The sequence below is a fragment of the Sorex fumeus genome, unplaced genomic scaffold (assembly GCF_029834395.1).
Source record: "Sorex fumeus unplaced genomic scaffold, SorFum_2.1 ptg000063l, whole genome shotgun sequence".
Taxonomy (NCBI): Eukaryota; Metazoa; Chordata; class Mammalia; order Eulipotyphla; family Soricidae; genus Sorex; species Sorex fumeus.
The window spans coordinates 83,028,202-83,053,050 of NW_026606120.1; the positions used below are offsets into that span (position 1 = coordinate 83,028,202).

Here is a 24,849-nt window from a genome sequence, read left to right on the forward strand (position 1 = left end):
CAGTCCAATTTCAGTATTAAAAATACCTTTGGGGGGCCGGAGCAACAGTCCAGCTAGGAGAGCATTTGCCTTGCACGCAGCCGACCTGGGTTGAATCCCTGGCATCCCATATGGTCCCCCAAGCACTGCCAGGTATAATTCCTGAGTTCAGAGCCAGGAGTAACCCCTGAGCATCGCTGGGTGTGTCCCTAAAAGCAAAATAAAAACTGTAGGACAAGACACAACTTTATATTTGAGTACTCTGCTTGTTAGTGTCATCTCCTCTGATTATTCTTTAATAGGTTCAGAGCACAGTATGGATTCTTTTTGCAAATATATTTTAATTTTTTATGTGAAAATTCAAAGACAGCCCAGTTATTCCTATGGAAATAAATCAATAAGCTATAAGCAATTCTATTATTAGCATGTTGAATCACTGTGTGTCTCTTGAATTCTTCTACTTTATCTTTTGAACATCTCAATAATGTCACATTAAATAAATCTTTAAAGTATTTGCTAGATATTCAGTATACAGCCAGAAACTGAAGAGTTTAGGGGAAAAAATTGTTTTTCCATTAAGTATACAATTGAGGATCAAATAAGATGGGGGAAATTGTACCAGAATAGAAATTGCCTTGTGAAACAGTCCCTGGCTCTGGGTTGTCTCAGCAGCATTGACAGTGCTGCAGCTGTAGAAGAATCCCCAAGTCCAGATACTACATGAATCTCTGTCAGCAGGGATTAGACCTCAGTGATCCCTTCAGTGGCCCTGGGTTAAGAGAAACACGAAATGTCTCCTTAGGTCAGCATACTTGAAACAGCGAATCCAGGAAAGTCAATGATTGGCATTTGCAAAGTGAAAGAGCTTTTCTAGCCTCTACATTTTTTTTCAAACTCGATTGAAACAAAACATGCAAAAAAAAATATGGACCTGTGAAAAATTAAAGAATATTCCCAAGTAGTGGTTGTGGGTAATGATAAGACAGTGTGGGTGTTCACAAGGTATCATTGTTCAAGACATCTGTTTAGCTATCTTTTAGGAACCTTTCTTGAAATAGTCGTTTAGAGAACATGGAAAATAGGGAAAAGGATGCAGTTCACTGTTTCTACCATCACTGGAGATAAGTAATAATTTAGTGCGTATGCAGAATATTAGCTTAGTCCATTGAGGTCACAAAAGTAGATGGTTGTCTTTTTTAAGTTGATGCTAAGAAGATTCCAGTGTCATTTGAAATCCTTAGAAGATTTCATTTTCAATGATCTTACATTTTATAGATTGAAAATAGGGGGCTGGAGCGATAGCACAGCGGGGAAGGAGTTCGCCCTGCATGTGGCCAACCCAGGTTCAATTTCCAGCATCCCATACAGTCCCCCGAGCACCGACAGGAGTAATTTCTAGGCGCAGAACCAGAAATAACCCCTGTGCATTGCCAGGTATGACCCAAAAAGAAAAAAAAGAATTTATGGTTCATATTTCTTTATTTTAAAACATTTTTAAATGTCTAATGACACAGTGTCACCATTTCCATTTTTTTGTCAGCATTTCCATTTTTTCCCGTTGGGGTGGGATCACAGTAAGCTTACCAGGTCAAGCTTTTTTCAGTTTGTTACGGATTTATATAGTCCCTAACAGATCATCTGTTTTATCTATGCCTTTGTGCTAGTTGCACTTCTTTTTAAGTTTGTTATTTCCTATGGTAGACAAGTTATTGTCTTAATATGCATTTTAAAAAGTGAGATAGAACATTTGCAATAGATTTGTTACTCCCGCTTCATTCTCGAAGAATTGCCAATTTATGGCCTTAACTGATTTATCTTATATTTTTTCATCACTATAAACTCAATTGATATTTAGAATAATAAAACTCATTTATCGTCCTGGGAAATATTTTTTATATTTGCCTTTTTCCTTCACCATTTGTGTTTAATAGAATTAGTTCATCTTTTCTTAGTGAATTCTTCACTATAAGTAGTTGTTTTAGTTCAGGGTTTGATATTTCAGAATACACAGACACATCAAACATTTTCCACACTGGACTAAGTGAAATGCTCTTATGCACTTATGAAATTGACATAGCACTTACCAGCTTGGGCTTCTGGTCTATAATTTTAATGGTATCTGAAGGATTATACTGGAATTCTGCCAGCCTGAAGTCATTAAAAGGCTTTGAGCAACTCCTCAGCATCTTTTTCGAATTTAAGAAAAGCTCCATATGGCATAATTATTCAAAGCTAAGGTCAGAGAAACTACTTAAACCTTTGAAATTTATAATTAAAGGATTAATATTAACTTATGAAGACATTGTCATTTTGGCTTAAAATGGATCTCTAATCACAATTCTGCTCTTTTTACTTTGATCTCTTCCCCTTTTTGTGTGCTAAAAATATGAAGTTTTATGTCTCTAAAATTTTAAATAAAATAGTATCCCTTAAACTTATAAATTTCTGTAGATTGAGAACATGGAGTATGATTTTCTTCAATTTTGCAAAGTTGAGGGACTTTAGTGTGGCATTTATTTTCCTCTGGGTATTTAGCCAGAGTTTTCATAAAGAAATGTAACAATACCTCTACAAACATAATAATACATTAATTTACAGAAGAAAATAACATGCACAAATGGCCACTTGGGGGAACTTAGGGTGTGTGCCTAATTTAAAGTAGTAAATTGGTGCTCTATTGCAAGCCTTTTTTAGATGGCGAAAAGGGTCTGTCTTGTCTTTACAAAATCTAAGACTTGGTGGGGGTGGGGGGGTGGGAGTCATTTTGAAAATATATACAAAGCAGTCTAAACCAAATAATTTAATTAAACTGGCTTATGAATCTCCCAACATAACCAGGGACATTGCATGTTCCTTGAATATTCCTTTGGCGTATCATTCCCCAGAATGCTCCTGCCTTTTTGGGTTCTGGTATGAGGCAACCTTAAAAAAATTAATTTATTGACTCACTGTGAATTACAAAGTTATTCATGATTGAGAGTTTTTCTTTTTTTTTTTATTTAAACACTGGGAGCCAGAGAAATGGTACAGACAATAGGGCATTAGCCTTGCATGCGGCCAACTGGGGTTCGATCCCCATCATCCCATATGGCCCCCCAGCATCACCAGGAGCAATTTCTGTGTGCAGAGCTAGGAACAGTAATCCCTGAGCATTGCCAGGTGTGACCCCTCCCCCAAAAAAGGCACAAAACAAGACAAAAATCACTGTGGTTTACAAATTTATTCATAATATTGTTGCCAGGGAGCATTCAGTGTTCCAGTACCAATCCTACAACAGAGTGACCTTCCGTTCACCATTGTCCCCATTTCCCCAAGCATCTCCCAGGCCTGCCCCATTTGCAGGCATAACATATTTTATTCTGTACTGCATGCTACAACTAAATAGCTAATGAAATTCTCAAAAATATTTCACTAAAAGAAAATTAGTGAAAATTGTTTTACATCTCACCACTACAGGGTCAAGCCCTCGTCTGGGGTTTTTGCTATTTGAGCCTTCTGTGTCACAGTTTTTGCTTGTTGACTTAGTTGGCTTCTGTGTTACTTTCCCATCTATTTTGGGGTGATCCTACTGGGATGTCAGCATTGTGGAATTTGGAGCATATACCGCTCCTAGAACTGGGCCTATGAGTTGGTGTGGAGGTGGCTGTGGAATGTGGGCATGGCTTCGGACGCTTCCAGAAGTGCAGTGTGTGGGGGGGTGGGGGTGGGGGCCAGGGGATAGGAGAGGGGAGGGGCTGCCTGTCCCCAAGCCGAGAACACCCTGGGATTTTCAGCCTGAAAACTGGTGTGCCTGGAGTTTTCATGGTTTAGTGTCTCTGCAGAGACTTGTCGTGGAGCAATGGAGTCAGGCCATCGGTGTGTCCAGCAGCTGTGGGGTGTGGGGCAGCCGCTCTGGGCCTTCAGCAGGGCAGGGACTCGGCCCACCCCCCTCTGGAGACACCCCACATTTCCAGCCAGGAGACTGGTGTGCCCATGAATTTTAGAGCCTTGGTTGGCATCTCTTTCAAGATTTGCTCGTGAATCTGTAGAGCAGGACAGATGGGTGAGTCAGCTTGGTGGGAGCTGTGTGATGTGGGTGTCATGTAATTGAGTTTTAGGGGTACAGTGTTCAGGTACCAATCTCTTCACTAGGGTCCATTTTCATCCACTGAGGAAGACAACTCTTGCTTCTACACATCTGACCCTATATATGCCACAATTTTTTTTATCCACTCGTAAGTTCTTAACCACACATAAGGCATTGGGTTGTGTTAAAATCTTGGCTACTATGAATAACACTTCAGTGAACACAGCACAAATGTCCTTTTGATATAGATTTTTTATATCTGTATTTTTTTATATCTTGGGGTAGATGCCAAGAAGTGGAATTGCTGGGTCATATGAAAGTGCTATTCTTAATTTTTTTGAGAAATTCCTGTACTATTTTCTATAGAGACTTGAATCAGATTACCTTCCTACCAACAGTGGATGAGATTTCCGTTTTTCCCCACATTCATGCCAGCGTTGGTTGTTTTATTCTCTTTGATATGTTCTGGTCTCACTAATGTGAGGTGATATATACTTTTTTCTGATTTGCATTGTTTGGATAATAAGTAACAAAAAACACTATTTCATATACCTACTGGCCTTCTGTATGTCTTCTTTGAGGAAGTGTTTATTGAGCATTTCCCATTTTTTGATGTTGTTGCTTGTTTTTTGTTAATCTTGCCAGTGCTTTATAGATCTTGACTGTGAGTGCTGTGCCAGATGGGTGGTGAGCACATATTTTCTCCCAGTCTATGGGTGTCTCTTCATTCTAGTCATCATTCCTTTAGCAGTACAGAAGCTTCTTGGTTTGAAGTAATCCCATATGTTTATTTTTGCTTTCATTTTCTTGGCCAGTGGCATCGAGTCACTGAAGATGCCCCTCGATTTGGTGTCATGAGTTCTGACTATGTTTTTCTCCATATAATTTATGGATTGAGGTCACTATTGAAGTCTTTAGTCCTCAGTATTTTGAATTGACTTTTGTGAGTGCTGTGAGTTGCAGATCTGAGTTCATTTTCTGTCTGTGGGCAACTAGTTTTCCCAGCAAAGTTTGTTGAAGATGTTTTTCCTTGCTCCACCTCATCCACTGGGGTTAGCCCTTCTAAGTGGAGTGGGCAGAAACAGAGCTGGGCAGCTGAAGACCTCCACACTGCATGGTCGCCGACATGCTCCCAGCCTGATGCCACTCCTCAGTATGAGCCCCATCCAGAAATTACTTCTGTTGGAAAACTCAGGCATGGGGTTTTGTGACTGAAATCTCAGGCCTTCACAGAGTCGTGGATGGGCTACCTCCCCTCATCTCTGTGTATGTCCTGAAGCCCTGGCAATCACATGCACATGCTTTGAATCTGCCACCCAGTTAAAAATTTAAGCCCAGGTGTAGCACTTTTGGACTTCCTGGAGCAACACCTCAAACTCTACAACACCGATAAACCAGATTGGCACATCAGATTGGATATAGTGTAGAAGGCATCCAACTCTTATTAACAAAACACCAACACAAAAGGTTTAACTGTAACAACATTTTAGTAATCTCTTATACAAGGGCCACCATTTAACAGACTGATTAAGAAATATTTCCATAGCAGAAAATTTGTGAAAGTGGTTGTATCTCACCATGAGGACATTAAGTTCTTGTCTGAAGGTTCCTAAGCTGTTTTGACAAGTCGAGCCTTTTGTGTTGATGTTTTGTCAGTCAAGATTGGTTGGCTTCTGTGTTACATCCCATCCATTCTGGTGCGTTATTACTAGGGTGTCAGTGTTGTAAGGTTTAGAGATGTCACATCTCTGACTCCAGAAAATCCAGAATATTTCATGTGGGGAGTCTATAAGCCCTCAGACTTGAGCCAGTAGAGTCCAGCTAGAGGCATGGTATCAGCTTTGGGGTGTGGGAACAACTGCCCAGGCTTTGGTAGGGTGGCAGCTAGCCGGCCCCCTCCCAAGATAGCCCAGGAAGTATCAGCCAGAAATGGGTGACACTGTAAAGTTTCTCTGAGAAATTTTAGCAGCTAGCTGTTCTTTTTTGAGATTTATTTATGAGTCTCCGGAACAAGGCTGGTTCATGAACTTATAAGGTGGTGACAGTGGTGGTTTGTGGGCGTGGGCTGCCAGGGCTTCTGGAAGCGATAAATGAATGTTTTACTGTCCTAGGGATAGATACCCAAAAGTGGAATTTCTGGGTCACATAAAAGCTGGAATCTGAATTTGCTGAGTATCCTCCATACTGTTTGCATAGAGGTTGGACCAGGCAACATACCCTGCAGCAGTGGGTAAGGAAGGGCTCATTTTTCACCACATCCTCGCCAATAGAGTGTTTTCAGTATTTTTGATATGTGCCATTCCCACTGATGTAAGATGATATCTCATTATTGTCCTTGGATTTCCCTAATAATAAGTGATGATGAGCATTTTTTCCATGTGTCTTGACTACCCATTGCTTTGTGTGTATTTTCTTTCCCCATTTTTTGATTAAACTTTTAGAGGTGTGTGTGTGTGTGTGTGTGTGTGTGTGTGTGTGTGTGTGTTTGATCGTTATACTTTATAGATCCTGGGTATCAACCCTTAATCTGATGTGTTGAGTGCAAATATATTCTCCCACTCAGGTGTTGTTCAGTTTTAGCCTATGTTTCGTTTGCCTTACAGAAACTTTTAAGTTCCATAGGGTCCCATTTGTTCAGCCTTTGCCAATGACATCATATTGTTGAAGACTCCTTTGAGGTCTAGGTCTTGTAGTGTTTTGCCTATATGAGATTTTTTTTAATGCTGCCCCCTTGTTGGACTGTTTATTGAGACAATGTGATTTACAATGTTGTTCATGATAGAGTTGCTTCGGGATACAATGTTACAGCACTACTCCCACTTCCAGTGACCCCTTCTCTCCACCAGTATCCCCAGATTCCCTCCCACCCCCTTTGAAGGCATATAGCAAATTTATTTTCTATTACTTGGTCCACTAAAATGTAAAGGAATGGCCAATAGAATTTTTAGAAAATAAATCAGGAAAAAGTCAATTTGTGATGATGAATAACTATATGTTTTTAACCTTACTTAGAGGACAACCATATGCACCATTAAGAGTGCCATACTTGGTGCCACATGATGTCAGTTTATCCTGACATTTATCCTGTCATTTCAATGCTGCTTTAAAACTGGTTTCAAGGATATGAATTCTCTGATCTGTTACCTGTCCATGAAGCTCTGTCAGGTTCCTTCAAATCTGAATGATAGTCTAGCCGAATAGAGTATTCTTGGTGGTATTCATTCCATTGAGTTTTTGTACTATATCTTTCCATATTCCTCTAGTTCATAGAGTCTCGCTTGATAAATACCTGATGGGCTTTCCTTTGTACCTAAGTTCTGTTTTGTTTTGTTTTGTTTTTTATCTTGCATTTAGTATTCTGTCTCTTAAATTTGCATTTTATTCTTTTGAGTATCTTGGAGTTTTCCTAATTGGGTCTGTTTTCACTCAGACCCTTTGAATCTCTTGAATCTCGGTATCTGTAATCCTCAACTGGATTTCTGTTTTAACACAGAATGTGAAACTTAGGTAAATAAGCTTGCAAACAGGAAAAAAATAGAAACAGATTGGTTCATTTCTCAGAGGGATAGAATCGTACATGAAAATTGCATTTTTAGTGTCTTTTTCAAGTTTTGGGTTCTCTTACACCAACTTTGTCAGCTGAACAGAGATGGACAATAGTCACATTCTAATTATCGTTGGTTTGTCCCTAAGACTTCTTTAGCTCACTTCCCTTTTCTACCCCTGGTAGACCAGAGTTACAAAGACGTGTGTAGGTCATCCCATGTGGCCTGATTTGTCATTAGCTGACATCAGTCTTGCAATTGTGAGGTAATCAGCTGTTTCTCTCCCCTGCCTGAGCACCTGTGGCCTTCTCAGATATCCTGTCCCCCAGCTCATGCCTTCCATCAGGGCGTGGAGGCTTGGCGCTCGTTACCATCTAACCAAAGCAGAAGCCTGGCCTGGCTGCAGCTGCTCACAAGGCCTGAGAAGCTTCTGGAATCTGCAGGGGGCCAGAGAAAATGTGGGACTCTCTGGTTATAGATTGCCCGCACCCCAGGGAAAGTCCAGCACTGGGACTGGTAGAGACAGAAGGAGAAAATGTGAATATCCCCGAGAGAGACCTGACTTGGAATCCAAGGCCCCCGAGAGATGAGGAAATATCTGGCCTCAAGGAGAAGAAGGTAAGAGAGAGATGCCCTCTGACCTTGGACGGGGTATGCTTCTGAAACAAGTCAGCCAGTATGTGGCTGGCTTGGTCCTGGCTCTGGAGGCCTGTTCTCCAGGTAATCTGTGTGAGTAGGGCGTGCAAGCTGCGTTACCTTGAACTGAAATCAGCCATTGTCTGCATTGCTGGACAGTATGTTTTGGGGAACATCCAGGAAGGTGCTGGAAGGGGGACATGAGGGTAGAACCTGGAAGAACCTTCTGGAGAAAAGAAATTTGGGACTAAAGGCATTGCCTTCGCTCTTGGAAAAGCTTACAGTCTCCCTGCCCACACCAAAGTGAACTTGCCACACACAGCTCCTGAGCTTTCTAGCCAAGGATTTGCATAATCCCATTTCTCTTCTCCGATCTTTCCCTTATTTTATCATTATTCATTTTAATTAACTTAAGTTGTAGTTCAATGGTGTCATGAAGCAGTTTGTTTGTTTGTTTGTTTTTTGCTTTTTGAGTCACACCCAGCAATGCTCATGGGGTTACTCCTGGTTTTGCACTCAGGAATTGCTTCTGGCAGTGCTTGGGGGACTATAGGGGATGCCAGGGATTGAACCCGGGTCAGCTGCATGCAAGGCAAACACCCTCCCCACTATACTATCGCTCCAGCCCCAGCTGGAGAGTACAAAGAGGAGGGCACTTGCCTTGCACGCACATGGTCCCCTACCTGGAGTCACACCTGATCACAGAGCCAGGAGTAACCCCTGTGCATGGTCAAATGTGGCCCAAAAAACATAAATGAATGAATGAATGTATGCATAAAAACGGTTACACCACCATCATGCTTGCCACTTCCAGAACTTTTCTCCTCTTGCAAAACTGAAACAGTTCAACTCTCACTGAGTGTTCCCCAAACCCGGACTCTGGTGAGCCGCATTCCAGTTTCTGGCTGTGGATCCCACTCCTCTAGGTCAAATCGTGCAATATTTGTCTTTTCATGGCTGGCTTATTTTCATCTAGTACAGTGTCTTTAAGTTTGTGTCAGAATGTCATTTTTCAAAAAGTCCTCAACGATGCTCCACATTTCGCTTTGCTCAGCCCATCAGTGGACTGGTCAGTTGCTTCCCTCTTGGACTCCTTCGAATAGTGCTGCTGTAAAGACGGGTGGGCACAAATCCTTTTCAGTTCCTGCTCTCAGGCGTGTTGGCTGTATCCCGGAGAGGGAATCACTGCATCCCAGAATAACTCTTTTAGATTTTCAGGGGAGAACCTACCATTTTGCATGGCTGCTGCACCATTGCACGCTCCCGCCAGCAGTGAGCACGTTCTCTCTCTGCCGCATGGCCAACACTTGTTTTATTTTGTTTGTGTAACAGCCAACTCAATGAGCGTGACAGATTGCATCTTCTTAGATCGTTCTTAACCATCTCTCCTGCTTACACGGGAGAAACTGTGAAACTCCCTCTGTCACAGATAGCCCTGAAACAGTCGTCCTGGTCCCCTCCCTGGATTCCCTGCTCTCCTCAGCATTTTCACTCACAGAATCCCCTGCAGTTGGTTTCCTTCTTCCTACATAAACTCAGAAGAGATCCAGGATACCTATAGCTATATTTTATTCCTTCATCTCTTTAAAAAATTGTTATCATTGTATAACACGATACAGATTAGTAATAGTTCTCCAAATTTTGACACACCGTCACTGCAGAATACAGTGCACTATTACAGAAGCACTATTAAAAAATGGAAAGTGAAGCCATTCCGTGATCCAGAGACTCAGAAATGAATCTCAAAGGATGCTGATTTTTTTTTGTATGTCAACAGCATAGGTGCAAAATTAACATTCACATTTGCTGAGAAACACAGTGAAAAACCTTCCTCGTTTTAATCAATACTAGAGCTCAAAATACATTTATGTGTTGGAACCCTGCGGAGTTTTAAAATGTGTGATGTTATTTTATATATAATTAAAATTTGATTTTATAACTTAAAAAAAAGAAAGAAATGAATCTCGCTGCAGAGATGTCTCCGGACCCCAATTATTTAAAATTTTAGAATTCCAGGAGCATGCGGCTGCTTTTGTGGCCCCATGGCATCTCATACTATTCATAACAAGCAATACAAAATAAATTATCTAGTATCTGCCTGTAGCAGGCTTCAGTGGTGGTGGGAAAATTCGAAATAATGGTGATGGGAAGGTGTCATGGTGGTGGGATTGGTGTTGTTGAAGTATTGAATGTAATCAATTATTGTGAACAACTTTATAAAAATAAAATAAAAATATAGAAAGCATTTATCATAAAAAAATAAGCCATTGACTAGGAGAAGTGTTTGGAAGTCCTAAACTGGGAAAGGAGAAGCATTTGCGAATGACATAATATACATGGAAATTTCTAGAGAATTTTAAAGTACTTGGATTCACGACATATAAAATCTCAAAATTTCATAACACAAACAATGAATATAAAATCAGAGAAGCGTTCAAATAGACACCTTACCAAGATGCCTTTCTCTTCTAATTCATTGCTTGCAAATAGAAATACCACATATGTTTTGCATATTCAGCTATAGCCTGCCACTTAACTATCAGTTTATTAATTCCAGTAGTTTTTCGTAGTGTCTTTAGGAGGTTCCATATTTATTATGTCGTTCGCAAGTGCTTCTCATTTCCCAGTTTGGTTCCTTTTGTTTCCTTGCTTACTTGCTGTGACTGGGACTTCCATGGCTATATTGGGAATGGGGCTAAAAGAACATCACTGTCTTGTCCCTTGATCTTAGAGGAAAGACTTTCAGTGTTTGCCACTGAGCATGATATTTGCAATAACTTCATCACATATGTCCTTTATGATTTTGAGATATGTTCCTTCTATCCTCATTTTGTTCTTTTTTTTTTAATCATAGATACTGAATCTTATCCAAATTTCTCTCTCCATCTATGGAATATGACTTTTGGTTTTGTTGTTGTTATTTTTGATCCTCTATCAGACTAGTTAATTTTGCTTAAGTTGAACCTTTCTCAAATGAATCCTACTTGGTTATGATGTGCGTTGATTTTGATATGTTATGACTTAGGTTCACCAAGATTTTGTGTAGGGTTTTTGCATCTAATTCCCTATTAGCCTGTAGTTCCCCCCACTTTGTTTTGAAATTCCTGCCTGTTTATAGTAGTAATATTGACCTTATAAAAATGTATTTGGGAGAGCTTGAGGAGGATAGGTACTAAGTCATCGTTTAAGGCTTGGTAGCACTGTAGCACTGTCCTCCCATTGCTCATCTATCTGCTCGAGTGGACACCAGTAATGTCTCCATTGTGAGACTTGTTGTTACTGTTTTTGGCATATCAAATATGCCACAGGGAGCTTGCCAGGCTCTGCCGTGCAGGTGGGATACTCTCAGTAGCTTGCTGGGCTCTCCAAGAGGGATGGAGGAATGAAACCTGGGTCAGCCATGTGCAAAGCAAACACCCTACCCGCTGTGCTATCACCCCAGCCCATCTCTTACAGTGCCATACAAAAATAACTAACATTAAGATGTTAATTAAGATGTTAGGAGTAGAGGAATACCCCTATCCTTGGTAAAACTCACTAACAAAACATCTGGTCCTAAGCTTCTGTTTTTAAAGATTTTTTTTAAAAAATTTCATATTTCAGTTCATAGTTTTGTACTTGGCTTTTCAAATGTCCTGTTACCTCATGACAGTCTTTGGATGTTGTAAAATTGTAAGAATTTGTCTTATTTTTCTAGATTCTTCATCTTAATAGCATAAAATTCTTTGTGATAGTCTCTTATGAGCCTTCATATGACTGCGGTACCTGTTGCAACTCCTCCCTGTCATTTCTGATACTCTTGTAACTTTCTCTTCCTTCCAGCCCTCCACACCTCACCCACCCACGCCTTCATGAGCTTAGCTAAAGTATTCATCTTTCCATCTTTTTGAGGAACTATTTTTTGGTTTTAGTCACTAGTCAGTTGTATTTTTTCTTTTTTATTTTATTTCCACTTTAGTTTTTGTTGGTTTGATTCCTCTGCCCCTCTCAGAGAGCCCGGCAAGCTACCAAGAGTATCTCGACTGCACAGCAAAGCCTGACAAGCTACCCGTGATGTAGTCAATATGCCAGACACAGTAACAACAAGTCTCACAAAGGAGATATTACTGGACCCACTAGAGCAAATGGAGGACAGTGCTACAGAATTAGCACACGGTATCCTTATTGATATAAAAGTCATTTCGAATATGTTGTTTAGAGTGTCCCTGTGTTTCACTTTTTCCAATTTTTTCTCTTTTTCTTGTAGTTCCATATATTTTTTATATTAAGAGATGGTGATTTATAAAGCTATTCATAATAGAATTGTTTCAGGCATATAGTATTGCAACACTGATCCCATCACCAGTGTCAACAGGGTCCCTCCCATCCCTTAGCCTGCCCCCTTGGCAGGTATATGACAAATTTATTCATATTGCTTGCTTTAACAAAACTTAAAAGAAATGACAAATAGAATTATCAGAAGATAAATCGATTTGTAATGATTGCTATGTTATCTTACCCTTCATGAATAAGGAAATTCAGATCATTTAATACAATCTAGTATTCTGCCTGTTTTCATTTACATAACTAAGTTTCCAATGCTGGCATCTAAAACATTGCATTAAATTTTCTTTTCTATCTGAACCTTATTGTGGTAATCATATCTTTCCTGTTTGGGGTTGATTTCTTGCTTTATTGCATTGTGATTAAAAAAAAGTTGATTTTCAATTTCATTATTTCAGTGCTGGAGTGATAGCATAGCAGATAGGGATTTGCCTTGCAAGCGGACAACCCAGGTTCAATCCCCAGCATCCCATATGGTCCCCAAGCACTGCCAGGAGTAATTCCTGAGTGCAGAGACAGGACCCCTGTACATCGCTGGATGTGACCCAAGAAGGAAAAAAAATCATTATTTCATTGGCATTTTTTGTGTATGTGCTCAACCTGTGTTCTATTCTAGAGAATGTTCCATGAGAAGACGTGCATTCCGCTTTTGGGGAGTAGAGTCCCTTAAATATTTGTTAAACTCATTTGGTCCAACTCCTGTAAAATTATTGTCTACTTCTTGATTTTCTGTTTGATATGCCCATTGGTGCAAAGAGGAGTTTAAACTCCCCAACTGCTAGGGCTGGAGCGATAGCACAGCGGGTAGGGCGTTTGCCTTGCAGCTGACCCGGGTTCGATTCCCAGCATCCCATATGGTCCCACGAGCACCACCAGGAGTAATTCCTGAGTGCAGAGCCAGGAGTAACCCCTGTGCATCGCTGGGTGTGACCCCAAAAGCAAAAATAAATAAAAATTTTTTTAAATAAATACCTAAAATAATCAAGTCCCCAACTGCTGTTGTGTGGCTGTGAATGTCTCTCTTCAGATTATTAATAGTTTAATTATATATTTTGGGTCACCTTCATTTGGTGCGTTTATATTAGGGAGCAGTCTTCTTGATGAGTTGGTTCTTTAGAATATCATACCTATCTATCGTTTGTTACCTTTCCTAGCTAGAAGTCTATTTTCTCTGAAATAAACATTAATAATTCTGCTCTTTTAATCTTCCATTTGCTCTTGTGATTTTTCCCCCCTAATCTTATACTTTGCATGCTTATCTCCTCTATTATATTTTCTATATTTCAACTGCACTGTAGCACTGTCTTCCCATTGTTCATCGATTTGCTCGAGCAGGCCCAGTAACGTCTCCATTGTGGGACTTGTTGTTACTGTGTTTGGCATATCGAACTACGCCATGGGTAGCTTGCCAGGCTTTGTTTGCCATGCGGGCGAGATGCTCTCGGTAGCTTGCCAGGCTCTCCAAGAGGAGCGGAGGAATCGAACTCGGGTCCCAGTTGTATTAAATTTCTCTGCTATTTGTGTTTGACTTCTCTCATCCTTTCTGTCACGTTTACTCTTTGTTCAAGTCCCACTGATCACTTTACTTGGCTGTTCCTGAGGGCTGTTAGTCCCCAAGCCTCCTTCCAGTGGCTCTTGTTGCTCTCTCCTGTTGGAAGCTCCTTCCAGGTGTGGTCCCCTGGTCCAGGTGAGTTCCTCAATCTTCCCGTTATGTCTCTTGCTCTGTGTGGGGGCCAGTGACCCGTGCTTGAGTTGCCCTAGCCTGCATCCATGTGAGCGGCTGTGGCCAAGAGGTCAGGCAGGACCTGGGCGGGCAAGGGGGGCCTTCCGTGTTGCTAGTCTCTGACTGCAGCTGTAGCACTAAATACGAGTAGGCCTGGCCGCGACTGGGGAATTCACGGCAGCGACGGCCTGTCACTACCTGTGGGGCTGAGTTTATGCAGGCCGGGGAAACCACCAAGAATTTCCAGTCATGAGTGCCTGGCATTGGCCCTGGTGCCAAGCTCTGCAGCAGCTGGGGACTTGACAGTCACGAGTGCCTGGCTGATGCCGCAGAGTCACGGTCACGGAACCGGGTGACAGCTCAGGAGCCCATGCTGGCAGGTCTGAGAGCAGACTGGTGCCTCTGCCCAGCTGTCCGGTGACCTGAGACAGTGCCCCAGCTGCCTGGGGGGGGGGGTACCTGTGTGCCAGCCTTGACTCTGTGTGAGCAGCAGCCAGGCCAGTTGAGATCGGCTGACCTCGGGCTAGTGAGGCACAGCCAGCACTGGGGCCCCGTTGCTAATTCTGTGCTTTGGGAAGTCTTTTTTTTTTTTTCCTTTTTGGGTCACACCCAGCAATACTCAGAGGTTACTCCTGGCTCTGCACTTAGGAGTTACTCCTGAGTAATTCAGTGCTTAGGGGACCATATGGGATGCCAGGGGTTGAACCTAGGTTGGCTGTGTACAAGGCAAATGCCCTACCCACTGTGCTATCAATCTAGCCCCAATAGCAAGCTGCTTTCTTTCTGCAGAGGGATGTCTGGCTTGCTAGCCATCTGCCCCACACTGTGAGAGGCAGACTCTGTTTGTCTGCAGGAACAAATAGCCTTTATCATTGTCCCCCAGCTTGGGCAGCTTTCTGCCAGGGGTGCATGGAGCTCCCCTTGAGGTTCCCCTTCAGAGTTCAGACCATGAGAGGGAACTGGGCTGGTGTCCACCACCACCAGCGCTGCCCTCAGTGAGGTCCCAGCAGCCCTGACCCATCTCTCCCTGCTGCTTCTTGTTTCCCATCCTTGAGTTGTAAATAAAGGATCGTGGCTTTGGCGATCCGGGTGTTGGACACAAACCTGCAGGAACGCTTTCTCTTCCCAGCCACGCCTTGGTGCCCAGCAGTTGAGTTTTGCTTTGGGGCAGGGCAGGTGTCTGACCGCTGTCTGCCTGGTACTGACCTGTACGGCCGGAGAAAAATGGGCTGAAATGAAATGACAGCAACTGGATAAGGGAAATCCTGCCCTGTGCCCAAAGTGTTCACTCATGTACCAGTCCGTACTTGGTGGGTTATTCCAGGGTCGGATTGGCTGTGATCAGGGGAAGGGGAGACACAGATTTTCTTGTTTGGGGTCCTATCTCAGCCTCTGAAGATGAGCTGCATTTTAAATACTTCCACTCAAGATAACGTGAGCTTTCGTGAACTGGCTCTAGATAAATCGCTTTTTAAAAACAAAAGATTTAAAATATAATTTATGCCTATATCCTAAATATTGGGTTGATAGCTTCTACTGCTTAAATAGTTTAAGAAATTGAAAGAAGAATATATAGAAATTAGGTTTCTAATGTATTATGCTACTACATATTTAAAATTTGGCTTAAAAGTTAAGCACTGGGGCTGGAGCGGAAATGGAGCAAACACTTCTGAAATTTATATGGAACAATAAGCCCCCACAAATAGCTAAAGCAATTCTTGGGAAAAAGAAAATGGGAGGAATCAACCTCCCTAACTTCAAACTTTACTACAAAGCAGTAATAATTAAAACAGCATGGTACTGGAACAAAGGCAGAACTGCAGACCAATGGAACAGGGTTGAATACACTGACATCTCCCCTCAATCATATGATCATCTAATCTTTGATAAAGGTGCAAGAAATGTGAAGTGGAGTAAGGAAAGCCTCTTTAACAAATTGTGCTGGCATCACTGGACGGCTACATGCAAAAATATTGGCTCAGAACTCTGCCTAACACCATGTACAAAAGTAAGATCAAAATGGAGTAAAGACCTCAACATCAGACCAGAAACCATAAGGTACATTGTAGACAAAGTTGGCAAAACCCTCCATGACATTGAAGCTAATGGTATCTTCAAAGATGCCACGCCAGTGGCCGAGCAAGTGAAAACATAGATAAATGGGACTATCTTAAACTAAGAAGCTTCTGCACCTCCAAAGAAACAGTGACCAAAATACAAAGACAGTCTACAGAATAGGAAAGGATATTTACCGAATACACATCTGACAAGGGGTTGATATCAAGGATATACAAAATACTGGTTGAACTCCACAAGAAGAAAACATCCAACTCCATCAAAAAATGCGGCAATGAAATGAACAGAAACTTTCTCAAAGAAGAAATCCCAATGGCAAAAAAGCACATGAGAAAATGCTCTACATCATTAATCATCAGGGAGATGCAGATCAAAACCACAATGAGATACCATCTCACACCTCAGAGACTGGCCCACATTCAAAAGAACAAAAGCAACTGATGCTGGCGCAGATGTGGCGAGAAAGGGACACTCCTTCACTGTTGGTGGGAATGTCGACTGGTTTAGCCCTTTTGGAAAACAGTATGGACGATTCTCAAAAAATTAGAAATTGAGGTCCCATTTGACCCAGCAATAGCACTCCTGGGAATATATCCCAGAGAGGCAAAAACGTATAGTCGAAGTGACATCTGCACTTGTTTGTTCATTGCAGCACTCTTTACAATAGCCAGAAACTGGAAGAAACCTGAATGCCCAAGAACAGATGACTGGTTAAAGAAACTTTGGTACATCTACACAATGGAGTACTATGTAGCTCTTAGAAAAGATGAAGTCATGAAATTTACATACAAGTGGTACAACATGGAAAGTATCATGCTAAGCAAAATGAGTCAGAAAGAAAGGGATAGACATAGAAAGATTGCATTCATCTGGGGGATATAAGGTAACAAAATATGAGATTAATACCCAAGAATAGCTGAGATCAGCACCACGAGGATTACTCCATAGCTTAGAGGCCAACCGGGCATTCTAGGGGAAAGGGCAGCTCAGATAGAGAAGGGAGCACCAAATAAAGGGTGTTTGGAGGATCCTCCCAGGAGGGGAGATGCATGTTGAAAGTAGACTATGGACTGAACATGTTTGCCACTCAATGCCTCTTTTGCAGACCACAACACCCAAAGGAGAGAGAGAACAAAAGGGATTGCCCTGCCACAGAGGCAGGGTGGGATGGGGGGGTGGGGGTGGGAGGGATATTATACATGGTGGTGGAAAATGGGCACTGGTGGAAGGATAGGTATTTGATCATTGTATAATCGAAACCCAAGTACAAAAATATTGTAAATCTACAACTGTACCTCATGGTGTTTCACTAATAAAAAAAAAGTTAGACACTATGTTTGTAGCATAATTCTATGAATGAACGACCTCTTTTGAAAAGGAAGTCTTTTTTATTATTTGCATTGATAGTTGAGTTTGAATGTTTGACTCTTCTAATTGTGTAGAAAACCTGCTTAACTCATGTTTAAAATACATATTCCCCTTGAAATATCTTAATTTATTCATTGTATTATTGGACTATATATTGAACGTTGTTGACTCTTTCATAACCAACTACATATATATATATTATACACTATTTATTATACATATATTATTATACACTATTTATTATATTATTATATATTATGTATGTATATATTATGTACCTCAACTGTTTGTCCCCTAAAATTTACTTGTATGCTCATTCAAATACAAGTGGATTTTTGAATGTACAAACAAATTGTACATTCAGCCACAATTTGTAGTTCACTGATTAATTTCACTAGAAATCTAGGTTGTATAACCGCACATAAAATTAAAAGATAAGTTAAGTGGCCAGGTATCACTGTATCACTGTATCACTGTCCTCCTGTTGTTCATTGATTTGCTCTAGCGGGCCCCATAACATCTCCATCATGAGACTTGTTGTTACTGTGTTTGGCATATCGAATACGTCACGGGTAGCTTGCCAGGCTTTGCCGTGAGGGCGAGATACTCTCGGTAGCTTGCCGGGCTCTCTGAGAGGGGCAAAGGAATTGAACCAGGCTCTGCCGGGCCGGCTATGCGCAAGGTAAACGCCCTACCGCTGTGCTATTGCTTCAGCCCAACTGGCCAGGTACACAATACTATATATTATTCTTTTGTATTTTTTAATTATAATTTATCACTGGAAAATAGGCTACATTTTAACTGTGTAGATGAGAATTGTGGCTAACAGAACTGCTTTTAGGATTCCTCTGTGGTATTTTCTTGGCAAAGAAACGAGCATTTGTTGCCACTGCTTGAATCTGACAGAGCAGTAGACATCCTCGGGACGCAGAGGAAGCAGCCGTAGGCCAAGAATACAGCTCATGCAGTAGCCATACCTTTGATCTCATGACACATGCTTTTGTTTTTGTTAGACATGTTGTGTAACAGTGAGTAATTTTAAGATTTTCAGATGAGCTTTGAATTTAGGTCTATGCTATTATTGTAATCTTTAAACAGTCCAGGTATTGGTTCCGCTCAGGCCACTTCATTAAATTAGAAGGAATATCATACACTTTAGATACTGCCTCTGAAAAAGAAATTACTGGATTTGTCGTATTTCAATCATAAGTCATGGACTCTTTAGTCCTGTAAGGTGTTTAAAAGGACCAAGAGGGGAAAACACATGAGCGAACTGACAAATTCCTTGTTTCTTTGATAACGTGAGCTTTCGTGAACTGACATCTACTTAACAAGTACTTCCCAACCTCAGTACTGAACAGAACACAAAAAGCAATATAGCATTGTCACTGCTTTCTGGGACTCCCCATTGTACTGACAATGAGAAGCACGGCACTAAGAATTTAGAAAACTCTGTAGCTGTGAATAATAGAATTCTAGGTGAGGACTGGGGAAATGGCTCAAGGGGCTGGAACACGGACTTCATATGCAGGAGTCCCGGGTCCAATGCCACATTGTCCCTCAAGTACCACCCTCATTTGGGCAGGAGGTTAGTGCAGCTGGCAGTGGGTTTGCCTTATGACTGACCAGGGTTCAATTCCTGGCATCCCATATGGCTCCCGAAGTCCCCCAGCAGAGATCCCTGAGTGCAGAACCAGGAGTAACCCCAGGAGTAACACTGGGCAGTGTACCCACCCTCGCCCAAAAAGTACTCCCCAAATCCACCTGTGAGCACCAAGCTGGGAGTAGCTCCTCAGCACTGTGGGAGCTCCAAAACAAAAACAAAATTCTAGACTGGGACACAGTGCTGGAGAATCCGAGAAGGTCTGTAGCAGTTGGGACGTCTTATGGCAGAAAGCTGGTTCTCGAGTTAAAATTAGATTTAATTTAAATTTAGATTCAGTATGAAGAATTTTCTGTGGCAGACCAAGAGGATAAAATGAGACGCTTGGGGCTGGAGCGATAGCACAGCAGATAGGGCATTTGCCTTGCACATGGCTGACCTGGGTTCAATTCCCAGCATCCCATATGATCCCCTGAGCAACATCAGGAGTAATTCCTGAGTTCAGAGCCAGGAGTAACACCTGTGTATTGCTGGGTGTGACCCAAAAAGCAAAAAAAAAAAAAAAAAAAAAAGAGAGAAGCTATAAGTTCAGGACAAATTGAGAAAAGGCTAACAGTAATTCATATGAAAGCTTATAAAAAAAGATGAAGATGACTTTTCAGAAGTTTTGAGCTCTTCTTCAGTCAGCTTAATCAAAAATATGCTGAATAAAAAACAGTACTCCTACATTTAAAAAGAAAAAGAGTTTTGAGTTTCAAATTATTTACATGTACTGAAAAAGTTGCAAAAATAGCTCCTAGAAGTAATTCCCTTACATTCTTCATCCCATTCTCTCTCCCCTACATGTCGATTTATTCATCCAGATTACAGCCACAGGAGCCAGGAAGTTAGCTGAACCAAACACCAAAACTTCCATTGCCTCTGGAAGAGGCAGAGCTTAGGAGTATTTCACCATTGTTTCTACTCATTGTGTATTATTATTGTTTGGATCTTTGTCAAACCTTTTTACTCTCCCCCTGTCTAGAATAAGTTATCACCCCTTCTTATAATCCGTGGTCTCACACTTCTCAAGAATAATCTCATAAGTTCTAGTTCTTTTGTTGGATGTTTTTCACTCTAAGCTTATTTTATGTCTTTTTCATGAGAAGATTCATGTTACAAATTTTGGGTGAGAATATGATGTAAGTGCCCTAGTGCCTTTTCAAAGTGTATTGTATCAAGGGTTTACATGATAATGAAACCTCTTGTCACTGGTGACATTAAGCACTGATGATTTGATTAAAGGTGGTCCCTACCCAGTTTTTCTCATATGAAGTTAATTGTATTTTGTAATGTGAAACTTCCTGAGGCTCCAGTTACTTCTCAGACTTTCATGCACTGATTTTACCATCTACTGGAGAATCTTGTCTGCAACAATGATTTCTATTTACGGAAAATTCCTTTGAAATGCTGGCTTTTTTTTTTGTCTTTAATTTACGCAGAGTGGTTTTTTTTTAAAAAAAAAATATTGTTGGGGGGAGGGAGGAATATTGGAAGCCAAAGGTGACTTTAGAAAAATACAAGATATTTTTAGAGTGAGAAGTCAGCTGTAAGGGAAAGGAAAGGAAGTCTAAATAAGATGACTCTAGAGATAAAGTTTGTGAGAGAACCTGAGGGGCCTGCTCTGGAGGCTTGCCTGCCTCCTGGGGCCACCCTAGGTTTGACTCTAAATTTTCCAGAAGCAACTGTACAGAGCGCATTGCAATGAGGGCCAGAATCAGTGTGGCAACAAAATTATATTTATTCTTAAAAGTCCTTCGTTCAAACTGCTAGAGTTGGAATCTTTAGAGGAAAATTTACTAGGGGTTCAGGAAGGGAAGAGTCTGCAGTGTGATTGGCCCTGGAATCATGCTGGTGACACAGTTAGATGCGCTTTCTTAGAATGGAGCAGTTATGCGATTGACTGTTTTCTTTTACAAATGAATGACTTGGGGTGAGATGCAATGTGTGAGATGTAAATGGGAGTCCCAAGTCCTTTAAGAGCTCACAATCTATTTTTTTAAAAAAAACTGTGGAAGTATTTTGGGATCAAACACATTAAATGACCAGATAGTTTTTACCCTGATAAAAACGGAACCTCTGCTATTCAGAGCTACTGTGCCGAATAACTCAGACCTTATCACAATCATATTTTCTCTGGAATAGAAATCATTTGGTCTCAAACCATGCAGAAGGGAATAAATAGGAATGTCCTGAAGTAACCTTGTTAGAAGATAGGCTCACAATATTAACCTTGAGGATAAAGTTAACAAAAGTGAGATTTGCCAAGTATTTCCCTTACTTGTTATTTTGAGAGAGTTTTTTTGCTTAAGGTTTTATGTCTGGTGATAATTTTATCTACCAAGAGTGACTACTGAGAGAGGATGAAAAAGAAATCAGTAAGAAGGGCAAAGAGACAAACCTTGATGCCCCTAAAGGGGTGAGAGATACAGAGACAGAAAGAGAACGAAGGAAAGAAAGAAGGGGGCAGGTGGTGGGAGGGAAATTGGTAAGGATAAGTGTACATTGGTGGAAGAGTGGGTGTTGGAACACGGTATGACTGAAATACGACCATGATCAGCTAAAAAAATCTTAAAACATTAAAAAATAATAATAGGGGCTGGAGCGATAGCACAGCACGTAGGGCATTTGCCTTGCACGTGGCCAACCCAGGTTTGATTCCCAGCATCCCATATGGTCCCCCGAGCACCGCCAGGAGTAATTTCTGAAGGTATGAGCCAAGAGTAACCCCTGTGCTATGCTGGGTGTGACCCCCCAAAACAAGAAGAAGAAGAGGAAGAGGAAGAGAAAGAGGAAGAGGAAGAGGAAGAAGAGAAGGAGGTAGAGGAGGAGGAGGAGGGATACATATGCTTGTTTAATTGACATCCTCTTAATTTTCAAATGTTTACTAGCTCAGTGTCTTAAATATACGTTTCCAGTGTGCATTGACTCTGAGTAGAGAGGTTGTTTTTTGGTTTTCTACTTGTTTTGGGGGAGGGAGCCATACCTGCCTGTGCTCAGGGACTTAACCCAGCTCAGTCCCTGGGGGTTACTCCTGGCAGTGATGGAGGGACCAAACTGTCCTGGGCATCAAATCCCGGCCTCCCGCATGCAAAGCATGTGCTCAGTCCCTTTGAGTATTTGTACATGTAGACAAGATTCAGTGAAAGTAAAATGCGTAATCACTTCTTTGTCACATGGTGTATGTATCTCTGGATTACTTCGAGACTTGTCCCAGCGTCACTTGAATCCAGTTGAACTTCATATTCAAGCTTAGTATTTACAGAGCACCTATTGCATGAGGTGGATATGTGTTATGCAACAAAAAATACAAAGACGATAGAATAGTCGAGATAAGTTATAGGAGGTTTACTCCATGGCTTGAAGGCCAGCCACACATGCTATGGGAAAGGGCAACTCAGACAGAGAAGGGAACATCAATAAAAGGTGTTGGGAGGATCCTCCCAGAATGAGAGATGCATGCTGAAAGTAGACTATAGATTGAACATGTTTGCCACTCAGTGCCTCTTTTGCAAACCTTAGCAACCAAAAGGAGAGAAAGAACAAAAGGAAATGCCCTGCCATAGAGGCGGGATGGGATGGGGGTATGGGAGGGGTAGGAGGGTTACTGGGATCCTTGGTGGTGTAGAATGGGCACTGGTGGAGGGATGGGTACTCGATCATTGTATGACTGAAACCCAAGTACAAAAACCTGTAAGGTCAACAACTGTACCACATGGTGTTTCACTAATAAAAAAAATACAAAGAAGAAAATAGCATGTACTTAATCCAGGCCCAGAGGAAAAACAAATAATAATGATGATGATGATGATAATAATAATAATTAAAAACTGAAAATTAGTTTCTTTCCCCCTAAAATATGCTCTAAAATGTAGTTGAGAATAAAATCAGGTCAACTTAGTTTCAGCTCACGTTAGATAAAATGCTCATTCATCAAGGGTGAGTGCACTGTATTTGGCAAAGTCTGTAAAATTTCCATGTTATCTGCATTTATTAGGTTATAAGCTGAAAGTAAAATAAAAGTTTCCAGTCCAAGTGATGTCTTGGCATAACTTTTAACTGCCTTGCACCATCTTTGTTAAAAGAATGTGCCTTTTGTGGCCAAGGGATTCAATAGCACTTTAATAAAAAAAAATCCAGATGTGAAGATTGATTTTTTTTAAGTACTCTCTGAGATGGAAACAAATCAAGTTTTCTGCCATCTTGATTATTCAGACACTGGTGGAAAAGCTAGCTTTTGATATCAGACAATTTTGGAGAAGGTCTTAGATATTTTAGAGGAGGTGGGAAATGGATCATTGATCTCAGGTCTTACTTCTGGCTCTGGGCTCAGGGATCACTACTGGCAGTGCTTGGGGGACCATACGGGGTGCTGGAGATTGAACCTGGGTCAGTGGCATGCAGGGATAGCGCCTCTGTCCCTGTTCCTCTGTTCTGGGAAGTCTTAGTTGTTTTGTTTTTATTTTAAGTGAGCAGGAACTTTTATGAGCCAGATTGGATCTGATTTCTGCTTTGACAGGACATCTTTCATGAAGGAAATGAGAAAGTTCCTTAGGAAACTGTGTTGTAACCTTTTGTAATTAAATAACTTAACTATTGGCTGGTTTGGAGAATCTTTACAGTAGGTATTTCAGTCACTTATTCATAATATTTTAATCAAGTTATAGTTTTGCTTTTTTCTCATACTTATTTTCATTTGCCACCTTTAAATGAAGAGCATTTATCAATATGCCAAATACATATATGTATGTATATAATATATATATGTATACATATATATATATATAGTTTGTTTTGGGGCCACACCTGGTGATACTCAGAGCTTACTCCTGCCTCTGTGCTCAGGAATCAGTTCTGGCAGCCTTGGGGGAGGGTACCATATGGGGTGCATGGCATCAGATTCGGGTCAGTCACATGCAAGGCAGGCACCCTACCCACTGTACTATAGCTCCAGCCCCAAATATGTTTATTTAATGGTTATATGTAGCAATTGCTTTTACAAACTTGTTTATAAAATGATTCTTATATACATATAGCCACATTATTTTTTGATACATGCACATATAAGTTAATCACTTAGTTTTGTCTGCTTTCATATAAAATTATTTTAAGTAAGGTAGAAAAGAAATATAAGCCAAGAACAAGGAAAACAGCATAAGCAAAGAACTCTGTATTTTTTTACTCTCACAAATACTTGGCAGTCTCTGTATGCAAGTAACAGCTAGCAGCCTCTGGAAGAAAGAACTATTGGCACGGGCCCCCACCAGTCTCTGTATGAAATTAGCCTAGGAATAACAAATTGGATGAACAAATATATTTGAAACCAGATGACTATGCCGGTGAATTCTGTCAACCACTTAAGGAAGAAATAATAGCAACTTAACACTCAGGAACTTGGGAAGTAGAAATGGAAGGAAATAGAAGAGGAAAAAAATACTTTCCAACTCATCTCATGAACTTAGATACCTGATAACAAAACTGTTGAAAAAAC

The 24,849-nt window shown here is 41.0% G+C and overlaps 1 protein-coding gene across 2 annotated transcripts in view; it reads left to right on the forward strand.

The window, feature by feature from the left end:
• CEP112 (centrosomal protein 112) overlaps positions 1-24,849 on the forward strand; it is a 468,287-nt gene that overhangs the window by 298,281 nt on the left and 145,157 nt on the right. Inside the window, exon 1 of one of the 2 annotated variants that reach the window (XM_056127154.1) lies at positions 8,047-8,208. The exons of the other annotated variant lie outside the window; for it this stretch is intronic. Within the exon in view, the coding sequence (XP_055983129.1) occupies positions 8,047-8,208 (162 nt within the window). Of the gene's footprint in view, positions 1-8,046; positions 8,209-24,849 lie in introns of those variants that run through there. 2 annotated transcript variants of the gene reach the window in all.